At 52.5% G+C, this 22,210-nt stretch overlaps 1 protein-coding gene across 1 annotated transcript in view; it reads right to left on the bottom strand.

Annotated features, from left to right (window-relative positions):
- Window positions 1–22,210, bottom strand: part of SAMD11 (sterile alpha motif domain containing 11) — a gene marked incomplete at its 3' end in the record, with an annotated part of 125,080 nt that overhangs the window by 9,939 nt on the left and 92,931 nt on the right. The window contains exons 7-11 of the mRNA XM_082009342.1: window positions 21,755–21,919; window positions 16,238–16,382; window positions 7,027–7,142; window positions 6,562–6,640; window positions 5,585–6,288 (exon numbers count right to left, since the gene is read on the bottom strand). Coding sequence (XP_081865468.1) covers window positions 5,585–6,288; window positions 6,562–6,640; window positions 7,027–7,142; window positions 16,238–16,382; window positions 21,755–21,919 — 1,209 coding nt within the window. The remainder of the gene's footprint in view (window positions 1–5,584; window positions 6,289–6,561; window positions 6,641–7,026; window positions 7,143–16,237; window positions 16,383–21,754; window positions 21,920–22,210) is intronic.

The following is a 22,210-nucleotide window of genomic DNA, read 5'->3' as shown; positions in this document are numbered from 1 at the left end:
CCCAGTGCAGCAATGACACAGGGACATCAGCCTCCCGGGCAGAGCGCGCCAGCCGCTGCTGACAACGCCCCTAGCAAACGGGGATGAGTCCGTGTTTCTCCTTACACGCACGGGCCAGTGCGAACAGACGAGTGCCAACTCCAGTGCCGGAACGTCTTGGCTGGAGCCGTAGGGAGAGATGGGAGCCCTCCAAGGCCTGCAGCCTCTGCCAGCTCTACCTGTCCCTCTGGAGTAGGGAGGGGGCTCTCCCTCTCTCTCCCTGTGCTTCAGGAGCTCGGCATGTCTTTGCAGGTGCAGGTCCCCTTGCCAGCGCTTCCTCCCAGCCTGGGACCCTCAGAGTGCTCACTGGGGGCAACAACCAGGCCTTTCACACTCCCTTCACACCCCTAGTCTCTACCACCATCTTCCCTTCTTGCAGGCACAGGGCCCTCTCCCCTCTGGCATAAGTACCAGGCTTGCAAGATGCTGCTCCCCAGGACAGCTCTGCCCGGCCATGACACGCCAAGCGTGGAGAGCTCGTTGCTCCCCACCTCGCCACCCTGTGCCCTGCCGGAGGCCAGGCAGCTCCTCACTCTCTTCACACCCCTTCTTCTTCCAGCTAGGAAAAGCTTCGAATAGTTTTGTGTGTCTGGTAACAGCTGCAGAGAAAATGACCGGCTTTCCTGCGAGCTAGGCGCCTGTCAGCACGGGAGGTGGAGGCAGAGGCCGTTGCCAAAGAGCCAGCAAGCACTTTCCTTCCCCTCGCCACCCCCAGCTACCAGACAGACAGATGGACATGGGCCCTCATTCTCATTCCTATTGCATTCCATTTTCCAGGAGACAAACTCACAGCTGCTTATGTTAAAATTCACAAAACACCCAAACGGCTGAGGGCTTTTTTTTTTCCCCCCCCTTTTTTTTTTTTGCCATTTCAGGGGAGGGTTTTTCTTCGTCAGGGTGGGGGATAATTCTCTTTCTCCTTTTTGGAAGAGCGGCTGCAGCTTGGTAAATAGAGGAAGTGAAATTGAACTCAATTATTCCAGGCACAGTCAATGCTCGGGCGAGACACCTCCATCTGCAGCCAGAGCAAGCGTCTCCGAGGGGATCTGACTGTAACAGCCAACTGCTTTAAAATTAGGTACTTCCTTATTCCCAAAGCAAGCCAAGGATTGAATTGCAGCAACACAGTGCTTGGGAATGAATTCTCCAGTCACCAGCCAGCCAGACCCATCCTTAGGGTTTAACCTCAGCCTGCACAGAGAGAGGGTGGTCAGTCCCTGCCAGGTCCCCATCAGTACGAGCAGAGATTTAGCCCACATGCTGCAGTCACAGGTGGCACGGATGAGGGGAAAGGTGTAAGGCTTCCTTATACAGTCCCTCTCCTGTACACTGCCTGCAGTCCTGGAAGTGGACCGAACGCCGGATCATTTGCAGGGTTACCGACATCGCCAGCAGAGCTGGGCTAGAAACTGCTTCTCCTACAGAAGCCTTTCTCCTCTGTGGTTTTCTTTCCTTTGTCTCTTCGTGCCCCCAGAATAATGGAAGGGAGAGGTCAAGATGCACACAGATGCACACACAGTAAGCCTGCTGTGTCCAAGAGTGAGGGCAAGACAGGCTCGTTGTATGGGAACAAGAAATATTTTCCACGTACCCACACACAGAGAAATACAATGCAGCCAAAATAATATTTATCTCGGAGAATTTGTTTTCCCTTCCCACTTATACTAGGGAAACAGGGACTGATTGGTGGAAATTTTCTTGGGAGAGGGGAAGGTAAATACCAATACTTTGGGTTCTGTCCTATTAGCAATTTCTGGGCCACAAAACTTAAAAGCTAGAGGGTGGAAACCCATTTCCACTGAAGTTAGTGGCAAAACACCCCTGTTCCCTGAAGAAATGCCAAAATCTCACGGTGGCTGCAGAGGAGCTCAGCCCTAGTAGCTCCAAAGACTCTGTCACCATTCTGTGTACTCAGTACCCCTGAAGTCAGGGTTTGTGGAGCCTGGTGTTCAGGCGTGCCCCACTGCCCTTTTGCTCCCACTTCAGCTCTGTCACCCGTGTGAAGTCACCAGGTGCAGGAATAACCCCAGGAAGGACTTCTGTAGGAGGACACAACAGCTCACTACAGTGGTCCCTCTGGCCTCAGTGTCTATCTAATTCGCAACTAGTGCAGGACCAGCCCTCATCACACTGCATCCAGTCACTGGCCCTTTCTAATTTTGAAGTCCCTAGAGCAGAAGGGCTCCCGTCTTTCCTCCCATCCCTCTTTGGGAAGATACTGCACCGTCTGCTCCATCTCTGTGTGTGGCTGCACCCACTCACCACCGCTGTGGCAGTTTGGAGAATGATAACAAATAGGTGCCAAGTGGCTAGAAGGGACACACGTTCTATTATACTAATGACATGTCACTGGATCCTGCTGGACTGCAAGGATGCATAAAGGGCAGCATCTATTCCCTGCCAGGCCTCCTCTGTCTTGCTCTGTGATAAATGATGGTCCGAGAGACTGGTAATGGATTACGGAGCATTTCACCAGATGGGGCCCAGTGTGTAGGGACTGAAAAGAATCCATCGTCCCACGCCAGCGTCTTCAAGACAGGTGTCCACGTAAAAGCCCTCACCACCCATGCCGCAATCCATTTATAATTTTCCTCCCTCCTCTTGATATCCAGCTGCTTCAGAGAGAAGCCAAAGGCTGAACAGGTCAGGGAGAGCAACTCTTCTGGCCATTCCAGTAAGGGAAACCTCTGCTGCAAATCCAGCAGACAGGCTGCAATGGGGCTGGCTCTGCTGCACGGAGACATGCCAGTTTTTGCTCCTGGTATCACAGGAGACAATTCAGGTGCAAACTGGGAGACCCATGCACAAAGCAAACCCCCTTGGAAGTCAGCCCACCTAAGGGTTTAATCAGTTTTGCTACCACTCGCTAGCCCTTCTCCCATTCCTCCCTGTGCCTCCACCCCCTTCCTTCACACACACCGGAGCAGGCTCGGGTCATGGAGCAGCACTGGAAGGCTTGCGTTAATTGCTCTCCAGGCTATGGATCGATAGGAGGATTTTAGCCTCCTGCATGCTCCATCCTTCACCTTTTCCAAAGGACGGGGCTGGAGGAGGGTGGCGGGAGGAGGGGAGCAAGGCTGCTGAAACCTTGACGAGATGAGGTCATCGAGCAGCCGCCAGATCCCCAGAAGGCAGCTCAGGGAATCGACCCAGCTCTGGCTGCCTCATCGATATTCTTCCCAATAGGGACAGAAAACAGCTCTCTGCCTCCAAAGGAAGAACCTCCCCTTGCTAGAACACCAGAGGAGCTGCCTGAAACTCAGCGGTCGTTTTCACCCAGCCACTTCTCTCCTCCCTCCGGCTATTCCTTTCGGCCTGACATGTTCCCTGCCTTGTTTAGGTGGTCACTTTATAATACCAGCCTCCAGTGTAAAGCACAACATCGTGACCACCCAGGCCAAAAGAGCAGTCCTTGTGCAAAAAAGGAAAACAGAAATTACCTGGCACTGAGGCAGAGGTGAGTGCAGTTCTGTCTGTCTGTCTTCAGGTGGTTTGTGCTCCCCAAGGGCCAAAGCAGCACATTTTTCATTGACACGTTACCCCAGCACACCCCATGAACCCTGCAGCATCTGGATCAATATATCCCTCAATATTTCAGTTGCTGAACTCCCAGCTCCTCTATCAACCTGCTGTGCTGCACTGAACAAGATGCCCTGTCTTCCCAAGGCTGTTTCAGATGAGAGCTTCTGCTATGGAGCTGTACAGTGCCTAGCACAACAGGGCCTAAACTCAGTGCTGCTATCCCACAAACAGGCAATATTAACAGCCGCAACAACATGTGAAGCTAGCCAAAAGCCAAAGAGCCCTCAGGAAAAGACCTACAGCTCTGGAACAGGCTCCACAAATCAGAAGTGCCTGAAAACTGGGCAGTGAAACACAGCCCTGATCTTTGCTGAGGCCCTAAGACACGATCATGATATAAATTCGAAGTGATAATAATAAATGGCCTATTACAGTAACTCGCACATTGCTGGGGGAGGGAGGAAACCTATCTACAATCCAGGCCTCCCTGCAGAGCCTCACACAAGCGATGAGCACCACAAAGCCATGCGTTTCCCTTTTTAATGGCCGGGAGAAAAAGGCTCCTGTGAGGAAGCCTCAGCAGCCCAAGGCAGCAGGAATATTTATCATGTTGGCCACCTGCCTGTCACAGAAAAATCGCTTCCTCCTTCCTGGTTGGAAGGCAACTCTAATGAGCGATGGGCAGCCACGTATACAACCGCAGCAGCTCTTTGCATAGAAAAACAGGCAGCTTCAGCGACCCACATGCCATGCCCCCGCTTTCTCCCTCCTCCACATGGCAGGAGGTCCTACCTCCTGCTAATTGCTCAGCCAAATAATTAACTGAAGCAGATTTTGGCTCTTGGCTAGGCTAGCGGGGCTGCCACCCTGCTCTGCCCACAGGAGACCCCTGGGCACACCAGCTACCAGGGTTTGAAACCCCACTTTGTACCACCTGTACTCACTGCTCCCTTCTGGCTCTAGCTGTGCCTGCCTTTGCTTGCCCATCTCCACAGCCCAAGGGACTTGTAGCTGGAGACCAGAGAGCCAGCAATGAGTTCCCTGCCTGCCTGTCCCATCCAACAGGCATCAATCCAGCTGTACCAGTGCCTGCGAGACTGAGAAATACAGCACAGGCAGGGCAAAGAGCCCATCTACACCTGCCCTGGAAAAGGGGGCACAGCAGTGGTAACTCTGAGACCTCCAAAGGCATAGGGCAGCCAAGATGTGTAAGTCACTGCTGGGGAACTCTTTTGACACCCCCTCCCGAAGGTGCAGTCTCACACGCTACCCTGCAGGGAGGAAAATCCTGCAGCCTTAATCCTCCATTTCCCTCTCCTTGAACCACGGCAATGCTGAGGGAGAACTGAGCATGTGGGAACCAGCCAGCCACCCTCCAGCCCTGCACATCCCCAGTGCCATCTGCACCTCCCCCGGCAGAACAGCCTCAGCCTCGCTACCAGCCCGCAGACTCTGCCCAAGTCACCCTGGGAAGCTCCCCTTCTGTTCCTTTGTCCTCTGTATCTGCATGTTCCTCTCCAGCCTGGCTCCTCCAATACCCACTGCTTGGACATCACGTGAGTGCAGCCCAAGAGTCTTGTACAGTCTCTACAGCCTTTCAGGCCATCCTTCCAGATACAACACTTCTGACCCTTTACTTTTTAGGGCAGTACCTTGCAGCCATTAATAATTTTTGTAGCCTCTTCCTGAAGACCCCTATAGTTACTGGCGTCTGTCCTGAAACACAGCTTCCAAAGAAGACCCAAGCAACTGCAAGATCCCTTAGTCCATATTGGGATCTCCCTTCTCATGTGCCTGGGATTCACTTTGTCCCTGCTGGCCCCCTTTATGACACTTGATTTGCTTCATTGCAAATGGAGTCCTTTATACTGATTAAAAGAAGGCGCTTGGTTCCCTGCAGAGAAAAAAAAAGAACTACAACCACGCTACAGAATAGGAAGGGGGAAGAGTCCCACTTTTAGCACGATGAAAAACATGTCACTACTCCAGCCAGTAACTCAGTGACAGGCCCCCATGCACTCACCTGCATGAAAGTACGGGCTCATTGTGTAAGGGAATCCAAAGGGTAGCGGCTGAGGTGGTGGGATGGAGGCTGGCGGAAGATATTTCACCTCGTTTTTGTTGATGCCTGGGCCGAGCAAATGGCTGGGGGACTCAGCGCTCGAGGAACTGCAGGGGGCATTTTGGCCAACAGCCGCTTCACCCAGATCCTTGGCCCCTTCACAGACTTTGCCCGTCTCTTTGCACTCCTTAAGCTCAGCAGCTGAGCTGCTGCTCTCAGCCTTCAGGCTCTCTGGCTTCTCGTCGCTCACATCCGCGTCACTCTCAGAGTCCTTCATCTCCTCATCGTTACAGTCTGGCGCCCCATCCCGCACCCGGGGCTCCACCAGCTCCTTGGCTTCGCTCAACCCCTGCGGCTCAGCGCGGTGGTGTGCCGACTTCCGGCTGCCCCGCCGGGGCTGCTCCTTGGGCGGCGTGGCACTGCTGGGGACGCTGGGGTTGAGGGAGAGCAGGGGAGTGTTATTGTGCCGCAGGACCAGCATGGCGTTCCTCCTGGAGAGCTCCTCCCGCAGCGGGTGGCCCTCGGGGATGTCGTGCACATTGCGCAGGGCCGGGTGGTCTGGGGGCAAGCCGGGATGCAGGCTCAGCGGGTCACCAGCCAGTAGCCGTTGCCTGTGGAGATTCTCCAGCTCCTTCTGGCGGATGATCTCGGCCGACATCTCCAACCTAAATTGGGAGAGGCAGAGAGGCAATGTCGGGGGCAGGGGGGTGGCTCTGCAAGCAACTTGCTAACCCCCAGCCATGCTGAACCAGAGCTTACAGGATCACGGTATCGTCTCCACACCAGCACATTGCTTCCACTGGTCTCACTTGGACACTAAGTCTGTGCCTGTGCACAGCTCGTCCAACACAGCACCCCACACTACACTGCTCGCTGCTAGGAAAGGGAAGGAAAAATCCAACCCAAGCCCAGGCAGGCTAGCCCTCTACGCTCTTTACCTTGCCAGGTTTTGCTTTCGTAGCATCTCTTGCTGCCGTGCAAACATTTCTGCTTGTGCTGGCTGTAGGAACCCGTAACCTGGGGACAGGGAGAACAATAATATGTGGTTATTAATCTCAGCATCGACTTTTTGCTAACTCAGGGCCAGCTCCCCAGAGGGCTGAGCAGGAAAGGGCAACTGAGAGCTGCCTTTCTGTTCTAGAGCCCATCTATTCCCTCACTCCCAAGGCAGTGCCATTTGCTGCTGAAACATGGGACCAAAGAGGCTGGTGAGGATTAAAAGAGAGAACAGCCAAGGCAACCTGCTCCTATCACTACAAAACAAGGGTGAAGTCAGTACAGTAGTAGTGGGGAAACACAAAAAATGTGTCTGGGCTGTTTGGCTAAAGGACAGTTTGTCACAGCCTGCACCTTTACTCTACCCACTTCCCCTGGCTGATTGCAAGCATTACTTATGCACTCACCTGGTGTCTGGCACAGAGCCGAAGGCACCCCAAGGAAAGGAGGTCTCAAGTGGGGCCCCAGGGCAATATGGGGCGCATTCTGGGGTGAAAGCAGAGGCGGTGGGTGAGATATCTCCCTGCAGAGATTGGAAAACAAATTCATGTTGAAAACCTGGAGGCTCCATCCAAAGTGCCCAGAGGACTCAGGAAGAACATCCTTTCTACAGATGACCTGCATTCTGTACCAGAGGCTGTTCTGAGATAAAAAGATGACTGTTCACCCATATGCAAAACTTTTAAAAGGTAGAGAAAAAAGAAAAGAAGCAGAACCAGAAGGGGAAGAATGCAGCCAGGACTCCATAGGTCCCATATACTTCCCACCCTGATATGTTTGCTCCCGTGGCCTTTCAGCTGGACTGTTCAAAGGGTTTTTGGCTGCCTAGGGCTAGCGAAGGCAAGGCTGAAGACGCTGCATGTGCCTGTCCCCTTAGCAAGCTTAGGTTTCTGTCTCAACTACCTTACAACTTACAAAGGCATTTTATATTTGGGGAGCTGGAGAGTGGGTCTGGGAAGATCTGAAGGCATCACTGGCATGCCTTACAAAAAAATCACTGCCCTAGCTGGGACAAGGGATGATCTTTAATTCTGGAGAGAAAAGCTGCAAGTGAGGCAAAGGAAGACACAGACAGGAGAGATGGGGAGAGGGATGTGAGCAGGAAGCACCACAGGTCAGTGGAAAGGAGTTCGACTGGAGAAGGGGTGGGTGATGCTGGCCAGAGTGGGTAGAGCAGATGTAAGGTGACAAGTAAGCTGGAAGAGGCAGGTTTGAGGGGTGGGGAAGAGGACAGTGCCTGGAAGCAAGGCAGGTAGCGCTTCCTTGCTTGGGGCTGCGGGGGTGGGGGGGTACAAAATAAAAAAAAAGCAGGAGCCAAGTAAGAGCCAAGGTCTCTTCCATTAGTCAAATCTGCCCTGGGAGCCTGCAAGCAAATCTCTGCTTTCCGGCTGCATGTCTCTTAATTCCTTTTGATGGCCACTTACAACATTATTACCTTCACCAGGGCATCTAGAGGCAAAGCCAAGTGCTGTGCCGTTTATTTTCATTTTACAGTATCTCCCTATAAAATCTGCTTCAGGAGAGACTGGAGGGCAAGAGAAAGGGAGTAAGAAGGTGCACGTGACTTTGCAACAAACAGACCATACACACAACCATGCTCCCCCTTTCAGTGGGGGGATGACATGCGAGTGTGGGATGTGAGAATCCTAACCATCCATGCTCCCACCCCACACAGCTGGGGATGGATTACCACCATGGCTCATGAAAAGCCAGACAAGGACTCTTTGGGGATGAGGTGAGCAAGGAAGGGACTCCTGTCCTTTCCCTAGATCTTCCCGGCATAGTTTTATCCTCATTCTGCACGACAACCACTACAAAACACTGCCGCACACTGACACACAGCACAGAACAGGCTGAGATTCCCCTCTGAAATTCCTCCTTCTCCCTACCCCTTGCCCATTTGCCTGTCTCTACTTCCCCCCTTCCCGTCTGTCTCTACTCCCCTTCCCCTGGCTGTCTCCGTCTCTCCTTTCCTCCTCCTTCCTCCCCTAGCTCTCCTCTAAACTAATTGCACAGCTCGCTGTGTCTGGAGGAGAGCCACAGATCGATCCGTCGCTGTTGAAATGTTAATGCTAATCGTATAACCGCTCCGCCAGCACCTCGCACTTCAGTGGCAGCTCCAATTAATCTCAGGTAACGCAGCGCGTGACCTTCGGCTCAGAGCCGGGGCAGCAGCCAAGCGATGCTTATGTAATTACACCATGAAGTGTGTAATCACCTGCCCTAATCCCCGAGGCCTCACAATTAGCCGAGGCCTCGGTCGCTGGGCTGCCAAGTGCTTTGCCACCCCGGACAGCCTGCAGATGAATAACGGACAATTAAAGCGGCATGACGGGGGCTAGGAGGTGTCCGTTCGATCGTAATTAGCTGTAATCATGGGGAGACGAGCCTGGCAGACGTGCTGTTCGTTTTATAAGAAGCAGTTTAGGAAATCAAGTTGCTTTTAACTGTTCCATGGCCAGGCAAGCAGTGGCCATGCCCCCCCACCTTTTATAAATGCGGAAAAGGGGACCCTGTACGAGGGACAACAATGCACAGAAGCCCCAGGTGCAGGCTGCACACAGAGAGCTCAGAAGGAAACGCTAAAAACAGAGACAGCTTCTTCACTTTGGCCAAGGAGACACAATCTGTGCCCAGGAAGCATACTGTTTGATGGGGATCAGGACTGGGCGCTGGAAAATAAAAGGTTCTCCCTTTGGTGGCAGCCTAACGTTAATCAGAGGCTACTTTTACTCTTTAATGTTGCACTACAGGGCCTAACTTTGATCCCTAAGGAATTCACATCTGCTCAAGACCTTCAGTTCATCCCCTCTGTCCTCTCATCAGAGCTGTGCAGCTTCCCTGCCTTTCAGGGCCAGGGATCAGCGCGTGCTTTGGACTGGGCGGTGAGTGATGCCCCGGCAGGGGAATGTTGGATGGCAGGAGAAGCAGTTGCTGCGGGACCCGATCACGTTGCCACGTGCAGAGCTGAGCACAGGGGCCTGCGGTGGCTCAGAAGCGCGTAGCTCTAACAAGGGCTTGTAAGAAAGGTGTTAGGAGCAACTTCAAACATGAGAAGTCAGTTGCTGCTTATGTTACACACACAACACATGCTGGGGATGAGTCCAAAGGTTTCGAAAATTCAGGGAGACACATTTACACAAATTGTCATTGTGCCTGCCCAACACAGCAGGCCACACGGAGACCCCAGAGTTGCTCTCTCAGCAACACTGGAGCTCTCCACCGCACACACGCATAGGGCAAAGCTGCTGGGTGAGGCCAGATGAACAGGACCAGCCAAGGGTCCCACAACTGGCACTGTTACACCCATGGAGTCTGTAGCCTGAAGTCAGAGAAGGGAGGCTGCATATGGCCAAACATGAAGGAGTCGTTGCACCTCTCCTGCCACCCCGCTAGCGCTCATCATCAGTCCCCCGCAGCAGGTAACTCAGACACAAAGCAGGTATGTTCATAAATATTCGGAGGACAAGGGACTCTTCTCCCTGCAGGTAGACCGATGCTCCCTGCTCGTGCTGCAGAGCGCCCAAGGAGCAGTGTTTCACACTGCCTGCGTTCCCACAAAGGAAAGAGACTTTCCGCCATCCTGCAAACCCAGCCTCCTGGCCATCCAGGCAGGGACTCTGTTGGAGCCTGCCACTGGTCCCTTCCAGCCCATCTGCCCGATCCTTGACATGGAAACCCGGCACAGGAGGGAGGGAGTACGACCAGGTTGTGTCCTGGCACAGAGCTGGGACGCCCTCCCAGGCTGCCTGGTACAGATACAGCCAACTGCTTCCAAGCAAGCTTGGAAATGAACTGGCAACCCCACAGTAGAAAGCCCCAGAGACCTTAACAAAGGCTACTGTGCTTTTAGCCAGACCTGCACCAAAACACAAATCCTTGTATCCTTTCTCAGGTACGTATCAGCCTTCAACCCTGCATTAATTTCCTTCCTCCTCTTCTTCCACCTCTCAGAGTAAGGGCTGAATTACAGTCCCATACTCTGAGAATGTGAATTTAGCCCTTGGCAATTACATCTGATAAGCCTTGTCCTTACCTTGCAGAGAGCAATTCTGTGTTACTGCATATTCCTCCCCCCACCCTCCCCTTTTTTTTCCCCCTAATATGCCAGCTGGAGGCTTGTGAGCAGGGTATTAGGGGATTTGCACTGCATGCTGCTAAATTTGATATGTCCTTTAACAGGAGACAAATGGTTCACAAGGCTTAAAAAGTATCGACTTTTCTTTAACAATAAGCACTAATGGCCTTCAAATAATCAATATTTAAAGTCATTATGGGGTTACACATTATACTGTTAAAACCAAGCCTTTCACTTTAACCCCATCATATCCTCCCAAGCCCAGAGCAGTGCTCCCCCCAACTCACTCCAAGCTCAAAAGGAAGGCTCGGAGCACAGGCTGTGACTGGAGATGTGAGAGGGTCAGGAAATGCAGATTGAAACCGGCAAGGCATGGAAATAAATTTAGAACGGATGGAAAAGGGGAAAAAAAAAGAATGCATGAAAGCTCTGCTTTCTTCTGCTTTGCGCTTGATAGGAAGAGACACTTTAAACCTGAGGTAATAGGCAAGCAGCACACAGCTCCTTGCTGGTTCACCATTCGCAGACACTGTCTATGCCAGGAAGGGAAGATAAATAAAATGAAAGAGCTTTCTAAAAATGGTGTTTGGGATTTCCGGGCAGAAGGAGACACGTACTTGCACTGCCCTTCTAGAGCAGCAACTAGGCTTGGACACAGAGAGGGTCTGGCTTACGCTGCCAGGGGAAATCGCTCCCTCAAAATCCAAACTGGTGCTAAAACCAAATTAGTTCAATCAGGTCAAGCTCTTCGGCCTTTGCTCTGCATAACTTTCAGCCAGCTGGAATATGGTGGGGAATCCCTCCATTGCAAAAATCAGATAAAGAGTGATACAGTATTCAGAGCAGAGAGGGGGATGCAAGGCTGGGGTAGGTAAAGGTAGGAGAGAGAATGCATCCAGATAGGACAGAGCAGCCTCCACAATGCAGGGGAGAGGAATTAGGTGGTGAAAGAAAAAATGGTTGCAACAGCAACTAAAAATTCTTGCTGGGTAGTTCAGGCACGTCTTTGCACAGAGAAAGGCCTTATGCACAATGTCTGTCAGCTTTCTGCAACGGAAGGGCAATGAGTGCATCTTTGAGACCCTGCAGGTCCCACTCCCAGAACACTCTAGCCAAAGGGCTTGGCTTCCCAGGACCCCAGCAGACCGCGATGCTGATGGCATCTCAGGCAGGCAATATTTCCTGCTCCTTGCCATTCCTCTTGCCTTCACCCCATAATTGTCTACGGTCCTGGAAGATGAATTGTGTCCCTAATGCTTCTTATAGACAGTACCAGAGACAGCTGAATGCTATTACCAAAGCATCTGCCTCAACACTTGCCCTTTCTCTGACTATAATCTGCCTTCTCCTCCTGCTGCGAGAGAGGGGCAGGTTCTCCCACACAGACCCATATACTGTACGCACGTGAACGAGCTCCTAGCAGCTCGTAACACAGAACTGACGCATCATATTTAGCCCACAAGCTTTACCACACCGATCACAGTGTTAAGCAGCTCGTCCAGCCTAGTCTGAGCACCTGTGCAATGCCTATCATTTGCAGGGTGTAAAAGTTTTTCCCTAAAGCGGGGTGAACGCAAGCGTTCCCTAGGCCTCACGCACACTAGCCTGCACTGTGTGCACTGCTCAGTTCATAGTCCAGAGTACAATCAGGAGCAAGTTCTGCAGCATGTACCAGGAGATGAGCACCTTGGGTAAGAACATGCCAGGCTAAACGACCCCAGCAAAAACCAAGTAGAATGCCAACAAATTTTGGAGACAGGATCCAAGGAGTATGATCCAAGCAACTCTGCATCTCTGCAAGGGCACAGCCACCTGCTTCTTTCGCAGGAGACACAGCAGTTTGGAGGTGGGAAGTACTCCAGGCTGGAGTAGTTACAGTGACACCTTTTAGTTGTACCCTTTCCTCTTCCAAGTCTTTTTATAACACTGAACTCAACAATCTTTTCAAGCAAACCACCGGGTCCTGACGCTCTATAATCCAAGTCTGAAACAATCTAGAGAAAGATTTAGGAAACCAAACCCATGAAACCAAACAGATTCTCAAGCCTGCAGCTTGAGTCTGCATCAGTTTTACTACCTCTTTTTGATAGATGAGTAAGCTGAAGCAAAGAGATGAAGGGACCACTACTCCCCTAAAAGCACCTTGGAACCTGGTCCAAGAAAATCCATATTCAGGGTGTCTGTGTGCACACATGTGTGTATCATCCCCTTCAGAGCCAGTACCCACCTGCCTGCCTTGTGCTTAGTATCATTAAACCTACCAACCTGTTTCTGACCAGCAAAGATGGATGCTAACTAGCTGACAAATGTCTGAACATACCTATCTTCCCAAGTGTTCCCTAGCTCAGACTCATCACCCACCTTTTCACACCTGGAAACTGGAAAACTGTGTATGTAGTTCCCACTAGCAGGCAAAGGTCTCTGCATTCCTGTCTTTGCAAAAACAGTAGCACTGCCCTGATAAATAAAACTGGGTCACCACTATGGGTTTTCCCCCCTTGCTTTGCCAGACTTAATGGCTGATGTCTGGAGTGGCTAATTATTCTTGCCCACAAAGCTGCTGCACTTGAGACTAACCTGATCCCCACAGATCTCCCAATAGGAAGCTGAAACGGAATTTTAACACCATGCCAAACAGTTCACATCCCCCTGCATCATGCATTATTACTTCTGCTCCTGGGAAAGGAGATGCCGTAAATCTACCTACAGTTTGCCTATGTACGTGAGCCAGCTTCCTCCACTGCTTTCTCCTCTGCGAGTGCCTACCTGAACCTTTTAAAATTTCTGTGCCTTTGTAATAAAGGTACACAGAGGCTGCTTTGATTTACCCTGTTGACAAAGACCATGGCAGCCAAGCACAAAACCCAAGGCTAACGGCAACAGGGAGAACAGAAGGGAGAAATTAACCCATACAGTGCTTTACCGCTGTACAATACATGGCCACAACTTCTGGCATGCCTAAAAATGCCCGTGGTGCTTTGGCAAAACAGCAAGAAGCAGTTTGCATGTGACAGCTCCAACCAGGCCTTTTCTGAGTGGGAGCAGAGTGATACATGCTGACCCTTAGTGACGCTCAAGTGGCTGCGGACCTCTGTGGAGAAATAACAACCATGTGAACTCACGTCAAGCAGACTTACGACGTCATGACTATGGGGCATAGTTGTAGTTCCCCGTTTCCCAGCAAGACTCCCCAGCTCGAGGGGATTATCACACTTGAGGATTATCACACCAAGGATTATCACACCTGAGAGCCTGGCCAAGGAGGCAGGCCACACAGGGCCTTCTCACACCCTCCTTGTGGGAGCAGATGGCTGCAAAAAAAAAAAAAAAAAAAACACCAGACACTCTGGTCTGCCATGCCTTGCCATGATGGAAGAAGAAAGCACAGGACGTGCCCAGCCAGGCCCACCATGGTGATGTTTCATATGGTTTGTCCCAAAAGCTCCTTGGAGAACTACTCTGCCCACGGATTTAGAGCAGGTCCTAAATGTATGGTCTGAGGCGGGAAGCAACGTGGCAAAACAAAACCAGGGCTGAATATGTGACGTGAGCCTTGTTTCAGTCTGCAAACTCTTGGACAGAAACAAGACTACAGACTATGTAGCACAGGGAAAGAGATAGCTGCTTTGTTTCATTCCCACCAATACAGCCACAGGTTGGGTCTTGCTTATAGGCAAGTAACTAGACCTTTACAAATGGGTGCAAATATCCTTGCTCCATGCAACATGCAACATTATACTGCTCTTTGAACTGAGGTGCTCAAACGCCTTCCCAAACATTAAGCAGAACTTGCTTTCAAAATGAGAACCACTGTCACTGCGCAGCACGGGAAACTGAGACACAGTGACTGCTGCAGACTTAATCCAAAGTGCCACATATATTTCTCTCAACATCAAAGGCAGGTTGTGCCCCTATGTGTATCCCCCACCTCACCTTGCCAGGATTTCCCTCTCACTTATGCCAATGCAACTACTCGTAGGGCTCCTTGGAGAACTGAATCAAGATGAAAAGTAGTGTAGTAGTACCGTTAACTCCTGGCCTTCAGTCTCTGTCCCCTGACCTAGCGAGTAACTTCCCTCTCCCTCCCATAACTGGAGAGAAACATCGGCCCTAACTCCAGCCCTCTCTTTAAACTGCTAGGTGACACCCTCTTCCCCAAAAGACTGAACACTTTTGGCCTAGCCCAACTCCATTAGCTAGAACACCTGCCTGGCAGTGGCAAGTACCTCTGGATTTGATACATATCTAATTAATTTTCAGTTTGCCCCTCCTATGCACAGCACCTCCCTATAAGCAACCTCCACCCTTCCGTACATGCCTCTTCAGCCAGGCCCCCGGCTGGCCTGGCACTTCTCCAGGCCACACATAGCTGGAGATATTTTCCTGATGATTGGCTGCACTGAAACTCGTCTATCTCTGCATTCCTCCCAGGTCTGCCTACAATCCACATGGACTGGGCTGGATTTTATTAGGTGGGTTAGCCAAAGTACACCCTATAGGAGAAAGGTTTACCAGGTCTGCCCAGCCCCTACACATTGCAACCCATTGGTCAGAAAGAAGGAAAACGAGACAGGATCTCCAAGGCTATATATGGGGGGGACGGGACATGACACTGAACATATACATACGCACGCTACAGAACCTATATTGCAGCCTGACCCTCCCCCAAGCTGAAAGCCAAAAAAGTCTAGATACCAGAGCCTTCACAGCTTGTCCCCTGATACGCAAAGCCTTTGCATCCCCATGGCTGCCAGGCCCTCTCCCGCCTCTGCTATCCTTGTCAGAAATGCACGCAACTTTAATTTAATTTCCTTCTGAAGTTCTTGATTGCAGAGGGAACGGTTTATGGCACAGAGCAAGATAAATGAGCTAGAATTTCCTGGGAGGGAAGGGAAATCAGCTTTCCACAGCGCTCCTATCAGTGGTAAGGGGAAGATGTGCCTCCTTCTTTCTCAAAAAAGGAAATTTCTTCTCTTCCTATTCCATCCTAGAGCATTCGTTCCCTCTCATTGCGTGCGGATGCTACAAAATGCAAACTTGAACATCTTAACTTGCTCTGTGCCAACGAACTGGTTAGAGTCCAGCATCTGCTCTGGAGATCCAAGGCAGGCTTGGGATCGCTCCCACCAGCCAGCCAGTCGCCTACCTGGACGTGAGTGCACGCGTGCACAAATTGCCCCCCTCTGCATGCAGGCATCCCAGCATGTGGCAGCCACACGTGTAAAAACCACGCTTGTGCACCTGCATAATGCCCAAGGGAGACGTTAACACGTCCCTGGGACACATCAAATCTGCCCACCACCGTGGGCACTGCTGCCCTCGCCCAGGCGCACCCTCCCCTCCCGGGCCCCGACGGCACCCCTGCACACGCCGTTCCGCACCGGCTCGGAGGGTGCACACCAGCCCGGGCTCCCCCACATCGCCCCCGCCCGCCCCGGCCCCGGGCGACACCGCCGCGGCTGGCGCAAACCCCGCCCCGGGGCGGGGGGGAGAGGCGGCCGGCCCTTCCGCGTCCCCCGGCGGGGCCGCCCCCGCCGTACCTCTCGGGGAAGTGGGTGTCCCTGTGCTGGGGGAGGCCCTGCTTCCTCCGCTGGCTGGAAGAGTTGCTGGCCGAGGGGATGTGCGCTTCCATCGCGCCGGGGTTGCGCGCCGCCGCCGCCACCTCTTGCCGCGCCCGGAGGAGATCTGGGGAAGACGGAAGGGATGAGCTGCTGCCCGGCACGGGCCCCGCCGCCCCCCCGGCACCCACCGCCCGCCCGCCCGCCGCCGCAGGGGCTGCTCGGCTCTCCGCCCGCAGCCGCGCTCCGCTGTAGCCCCGGCTCGCCGCGGGCGACAGGGCTGCTCCGGCGCTGCTCCCGTCCCGTCCCGTCTCTCCCCGCAGCCCCTCAGGCGACAGCTCCTTCTCCCCTCCCCGCCGCCGCCGCCCGCCTCCACCGTGCGGGCAAGCTGTCAAGCGCCGGGGAGGCGGGTGAGCGCGGCCGGCCCCGCGGCTCCCCTGCCCCGGGCCGCCCCGGGTACTCACCCGGCAGAGCGGGCTCTTAGTGGGATCCGCCTCCGCCGCCAAGGGAGTTTGGCAGCGGAGGAGATTGTGCAACTACGGGAGGGGGTGGATTGCTGTTTAATTGCCTTCCTGTTGGAGGGAGGGAAGGAGGGAGGGAGTAAAGGCGGGAGGGAAGGAAGGATGGATGGGGGGAGACAAAAAGGAGAGGGAGGCTTTCCCGCAGCGCACGGCCCCCGAGCGGAGCGGCGGCCGCACCTGCCCCGAAGCCGCCCGCGCCCTCCCGCCGAGCCCCGCCCTGGCCGCCGCCGGTTTTAGCCGGCCCACCCCGGCGCTCCCCAGCCCCCGGGGCCGCAGGGTTTGCCGCGGGCAGCGCTCTGCGCCCGGGACCCCCGGCTGGGCAGCCTGTCGAAAGCAGGGGACGGGCACTGCCAGCCCTTCGGCCCGGGAGCCCCCGGCCCTGCCAGCAGGCACAGCCCAGCAGGGCGCCGAGGCGCGACCCCGAGGCACGGCGGCCTCCCAGGCAGCCGCCCGGAGCCTGGGGCAGGCCGCGGCCCTCCCCTGGGCAGGGCCTGTACCTGCCTAGCGCAGGAACGCACGGGGAGGGCCGCAGAGAGGGTGGTGGGGAGGGGTGGGGTGTGTACAGAAAGGGGCCCCTTCCAGCCTTAGGGACAACGCTGTCAGCAGACCACCGGCTGCAGGTCAGAAATAAACGCACCCCTCGTCGAACCCGCACTGCCCTGTTGCCGTTGCAGAACCCTCTACCTCTTACACAGGCGGACTCTGCAATGACAGGTTATACGCATGTATAGTCTTTCCAGGGTGGGTGTCAGGGTAGACAAGCTGCCCACACCGGTGCTGTGTGATGGATAGTGCAAGCATGGCCAGATACACCTCCAGCACAGGTTCACGGGGATCACAGTGTACTCCGAGGAAGAACAGGCGATGCAAGTACAGCTGGCTTGCCATTGCACTTGCCTTCTCAGGGAGCAACACAGCTGTCCAGACCTATGAGAAGGTCTAGAGACATGGACACCGTACCAGCTGCAGTGACCGAGGCTTCTTCCAGAGTGCTACTCTCTCACAGTTAAGCATCAGGAGTCCCTTAGCTCCTATACACGTTCGAAAACACCCTATACACAACTTGCCCACAACAAAACCTCTGCTGCCATTCGCATGGTACACAGGAAACGCATACACACAGATGCACGCTTAAAGGAAACCTCCTTCATGCACTCACTGTATACCACTCTGCAAAAGGAAACCAAAACACAGCTGAGGAGAGGAAGATTTATCTCAACACGCACACCCTGGTCAGGATCAACTCACATATTGAGATTTCAAAGCACTCCACATCCAGCAGCATATTGGTCCTTGCCCCACAACTGATTCGTAATGCTAGGTTAATGTAATTGTTGCATGAGCCTGGTAACAATATGCTCTCCACCTCCTAGCCTTCCTTTATACCACCACACTGTTTTCCTTCGGTTCTGGAAATCCCAGCCACATGTATGGCTATTAGCCCCAAGATGTGCTCAGCCCAGCCTGAGCTTCACCAATCACTTCAAGTATTTTAGTGATGGTCAGGGCTGAAGCTCCGTGGTGGGACTGCAAGTTGGGATGGAAATGCTGACACAGCTGCTATTTTTGCCGGCCGTACAAAGGACATTGGTAGACGACCATTTCTAGCCACATTCACGCACACGCAATCCCTGTCCCCACCCCCCCTGCTGAGGGGACAAACATTAAAATGACATACAATTTTGAACTGCAAAAGTATGTAAGAAATAGTGAAATAACAAACTCCATGAGATCACATAAAAAGCCTAGAGAATTCTCTGAGCCAGGGACCACGCACCTTCAATGTTTATAAATTAATTATCTGAAAAACCCAGGTCACTCCTTATTGCCACAGTCCCTGTAATTTAGAAGTCTGGCATGCAGCCAGTTCCAGAAGCCGCATTGATCCTGAATGACCGCAACAACCCCCCACATGCACACCCTCTCCTCTCCTCTTTCTCTCTCCCCCTTCCCTCCCCTGCGCCCCTACCCCCTCGCGCAGGCCCCCCCGAGGACCTGTTATTTACAATCCTGCACTCTGACAGTTGGGAAATCAGAGTGATTGACAGTGGGATGCTGGCGGATGGAGGTTCCAGGCACAGAGACAGACTGAATTCAGAATGTGGGATGAATGCCACTGGGAGAATGGGGGCAGAGAAGGGGGGGTGAAAAGCAATTAAAAAAAAAAGATTTCTAAATTATTAACATTTTTTAAATTATTAATGTTATTGGTGCCTCCATGTGAGCCTGCAGATAAACTGCGCTTTGTACTGGCACTAATAATTTATAGCCCAACCAGAGGCCTGCGGTGTGGAGACAATCCAAAATACACGAAGTTTTATCTTGTCAATGTTACACGAGAGAGTGTCTGTGCAGACTCCTTTTCTCCCCCTGCCCATCCCAAAACCTCAGTGTGACCCCTCACCTAACAAATGCTGATGAGACAATTTAATCATAAGAAATATGTCAGGCTTTTAATGTAATGAGCTACTTTTGCTACATGGAAGGAGAAGCGGGTGATACCAGCTGCTCTGCAGCACACACTGCCTGGATGTACATTCCGCATGTCCAGCAGCCAGCCGGCGCCCAGGTTAAGTGGTCTATCACGACTGTCTGTTACAATGCCGGTACACATAACACATCTTGTGCGCCGAGGACATGCTCTGTTGTATTTAAGAGTCTACACAGACCTGCATGTCATGGTTGAATATTCAGCATTTGCACGTCTGCACGTGTTACCCTTTTTGGGCATAATGCATGTCATATACTGTCCTCTCACGTACTGTGCTTGTGTTCATTGCGTGTACGTGTGGAAACTCCGGCCCTACGGTGCGTGGCTTTGCCCTGTACCTATGTACCACGCTTCCAGGAGTTCTGCATCTCTGTAAATGCCTGAGACAGCTGACCACCACACACAGAAGGGTGTCCCATGTTCACTACAGTGTGCCTAAGCACAGGTTTATGCCATGCCTTTGCTGATAAGCAAATCCTTACGCCACAGTGAAAGGAATCGCCTTCTTGCCCCCAGAGAAGCCAATCAAATCAAACAGAGTGGAAAAGATGACAGCCTCTTCATTAACCTAACAAGGAGCCCTGGGGATTTACACTCTAGACCAGAGATTCTCCTCCAGCTCTCGCTGGATGCTTCGCCGATGTTGTTTGAGCTCCTTCCCTGGATCACCCAGGCAGGTACATGTCAGCCCTCCACGCCTTGGGTAGGAAGCGGCACAGGGGCTACAGATTCTTGCATAGCACTGCTTTTCAGTGATGCTTCAACCTGCCGCTTCCAAGACTGTAACAGCATCACCTCTTCCATCTCTCTGGCTTTGCCTGATCCAGACAGCTGAGTTACTTCCCTCACCCCTCACTCCTGCATCAGGGGACTCGGGCGTAATGCATGGCTTTACTCCGGATCAAGCCGAGCCAGCGCCAGCAGGCTTTGCTCACCGGAGGAAAGGTGGTGAAGTGTCCCTGTGGGCTGAGGAGCCTTTAGACTGTGGAGGGATGCTTGTGGCTCCTGTGCTCTGCCAAGCAGTTCCCAGGGTAGAACCTGTAACTGCCTAGTGCCCCCTTTAGGCACAGCGCAGGATGCTGCAGCCGAGCTGGATTAAGCCAGCTTCCTCCACAACCAAGGCAAAACCCACCAGCAACCCTTCAATTCATGCAGGACCCGTTAGCTCCTGGTACTGCAGGACCCTTATCCCCTCAGGACGCCTCTCCAGCCCCAGGACAAGGCAACAGCACTGTACAATGGTATCTGTCAATGAGGAGGCTACTTCAGGACCAGGTTTTAGATTTGCCCCTCCTTGCATTAACATAACTGTACAAGCGCCAGCCTCCTTTTAAAGAGCAGAATGGCAACACCTTCCCTTGAACATAGACACTGGTGCAGAAATACTCCTGTGTTGCTAAAGCCTAGAAACAGCAGACAGGCAGGTACAGAGGCACAATCTGTAGTGCACACAACAGGCCTTAAATAAAGAAGGACCAGGGCGTCCCTCAGCTATCCCTAGGGCCCAGTTCAACCTCAGAGGAAGGTCCGGGGACAATTTCTTAGTGCTGGAAGCTGCGACCTACAGGCTCCTTATGACAACACTCCAAGGAAGCCCTCACCAAGAGGGCTTACGCTGGATATGGAAGAAGTTCTCTCCCTTTCAGCAACCCTTCCTCCCACTTTTCCACAGCAGATCTGGTTTTGGCTAGTGAAGGACCAGATCAATCCTTGGTGATGTAAATGTAGTTGCTTTCAATAGATGGTACAATGGACGAACCTGCTGCGCTGTCAGCATCTGCCTGCTAAGCTGTCTTCACTGCAACTTAACTTCCATCTGCAGATTTTAATTGTCCGTAAAAGCATAAGACATCTAATTCTCATTAAGGTGAAAGGTCTTTAACACCAATTTATGCTATGTCGGCATGTAGTTGTGCGCAGCTACTATCGCACAAACTTTCTAAACCTAGCACCATCAGTGCCTAACTAAATCCTGCAACGTCATCTTGCTGTTTCAGATCCCATCACTAAATGGCAGGAATATCTGGTACTGTCTCATCTCACAACCCCCCTGCATTATGCCAACACTCATTCCCCTTGCTCCACACTATGACCCAAATAAGACTTACACCACAGATTCTGAATATTCAGATTGACATGAACTCTTGAAACAAAGGAAGAAAAGGAACACCCCGACCGCCATTGCAAAATACACAGTAGTGATGTTGCAGCTAATCTATTCCAGTAAACAAATGCGTAGCCCCCACAGAAAGCTACAGAAAGTATTAGCATTTATAGATGGCTGAGGGTAGATGCCCCCGCAGAGATTATGGGAGAAACGGTCTGTAGGATACTCTTTAGCACCATCTGTATTCAGTGTATGATAAACATGCAGCATTGCAGCCCATAAATCCTCCTCATGTGCACACAGGAGTTAGGGACATCTTACAAGACTTATACCGAATGGCAAAGCAAGCCCCTTCTTCTCCCATTTGTAAGAGCCTGTACCTCCATGGCTGGGCACTGCCATGCTGTTGGCCAGCTGGTAGAGACGTTGTTGCTGCTGCTCTTCAAATGTGCTGTGTTCATTCAGTGCCGACATCATGCGTCTGTAGTGCTCCTCTGGGGTCATCTGAGTTACCGAGTCCTCAAGCAGAGGCGTGTGGGAGTTTTCTGAAGAGCAGAAAGATTTGGTCTTTTTTCCAGAGAGAAATACAGTGGAAAATCACATAAGTATAGGGATAGCGAAAAAGAAGAAGAAAGGGGGATAGAGGGATATTAGCACCATTTCCCACAACTCTGTAGTGTACCCAGTGAACCTGATGTACCAAGCTGCCAAATGCAGCTGTCCTGCGTTCCGAGTTGTGCCATTATATGCAGTCAAGACATACATACAACTTGCTAAACCTCCAAACGTGGGCACACTTATATACAGAAAAGTCTACAGCTCCAATCGCCACGGCA

The sequence above is a fragment of the Phaethon aethereus genome, assembly GCF_964289735.1.
Source record: "Phaethon aethereus genome assembly, chromosome: 21".
NCBI classification, from domain to species: Eukaryota; Metazoa; Chordata; class Aves; order Phaethontiformes; family Phaethontidae; genus Phaethon; species Phaethon aethereus.
Note: the sequence above shows the minus strand (reverse complement) of the source record. Positions and strands in the feature narration are given on the sequence as shown.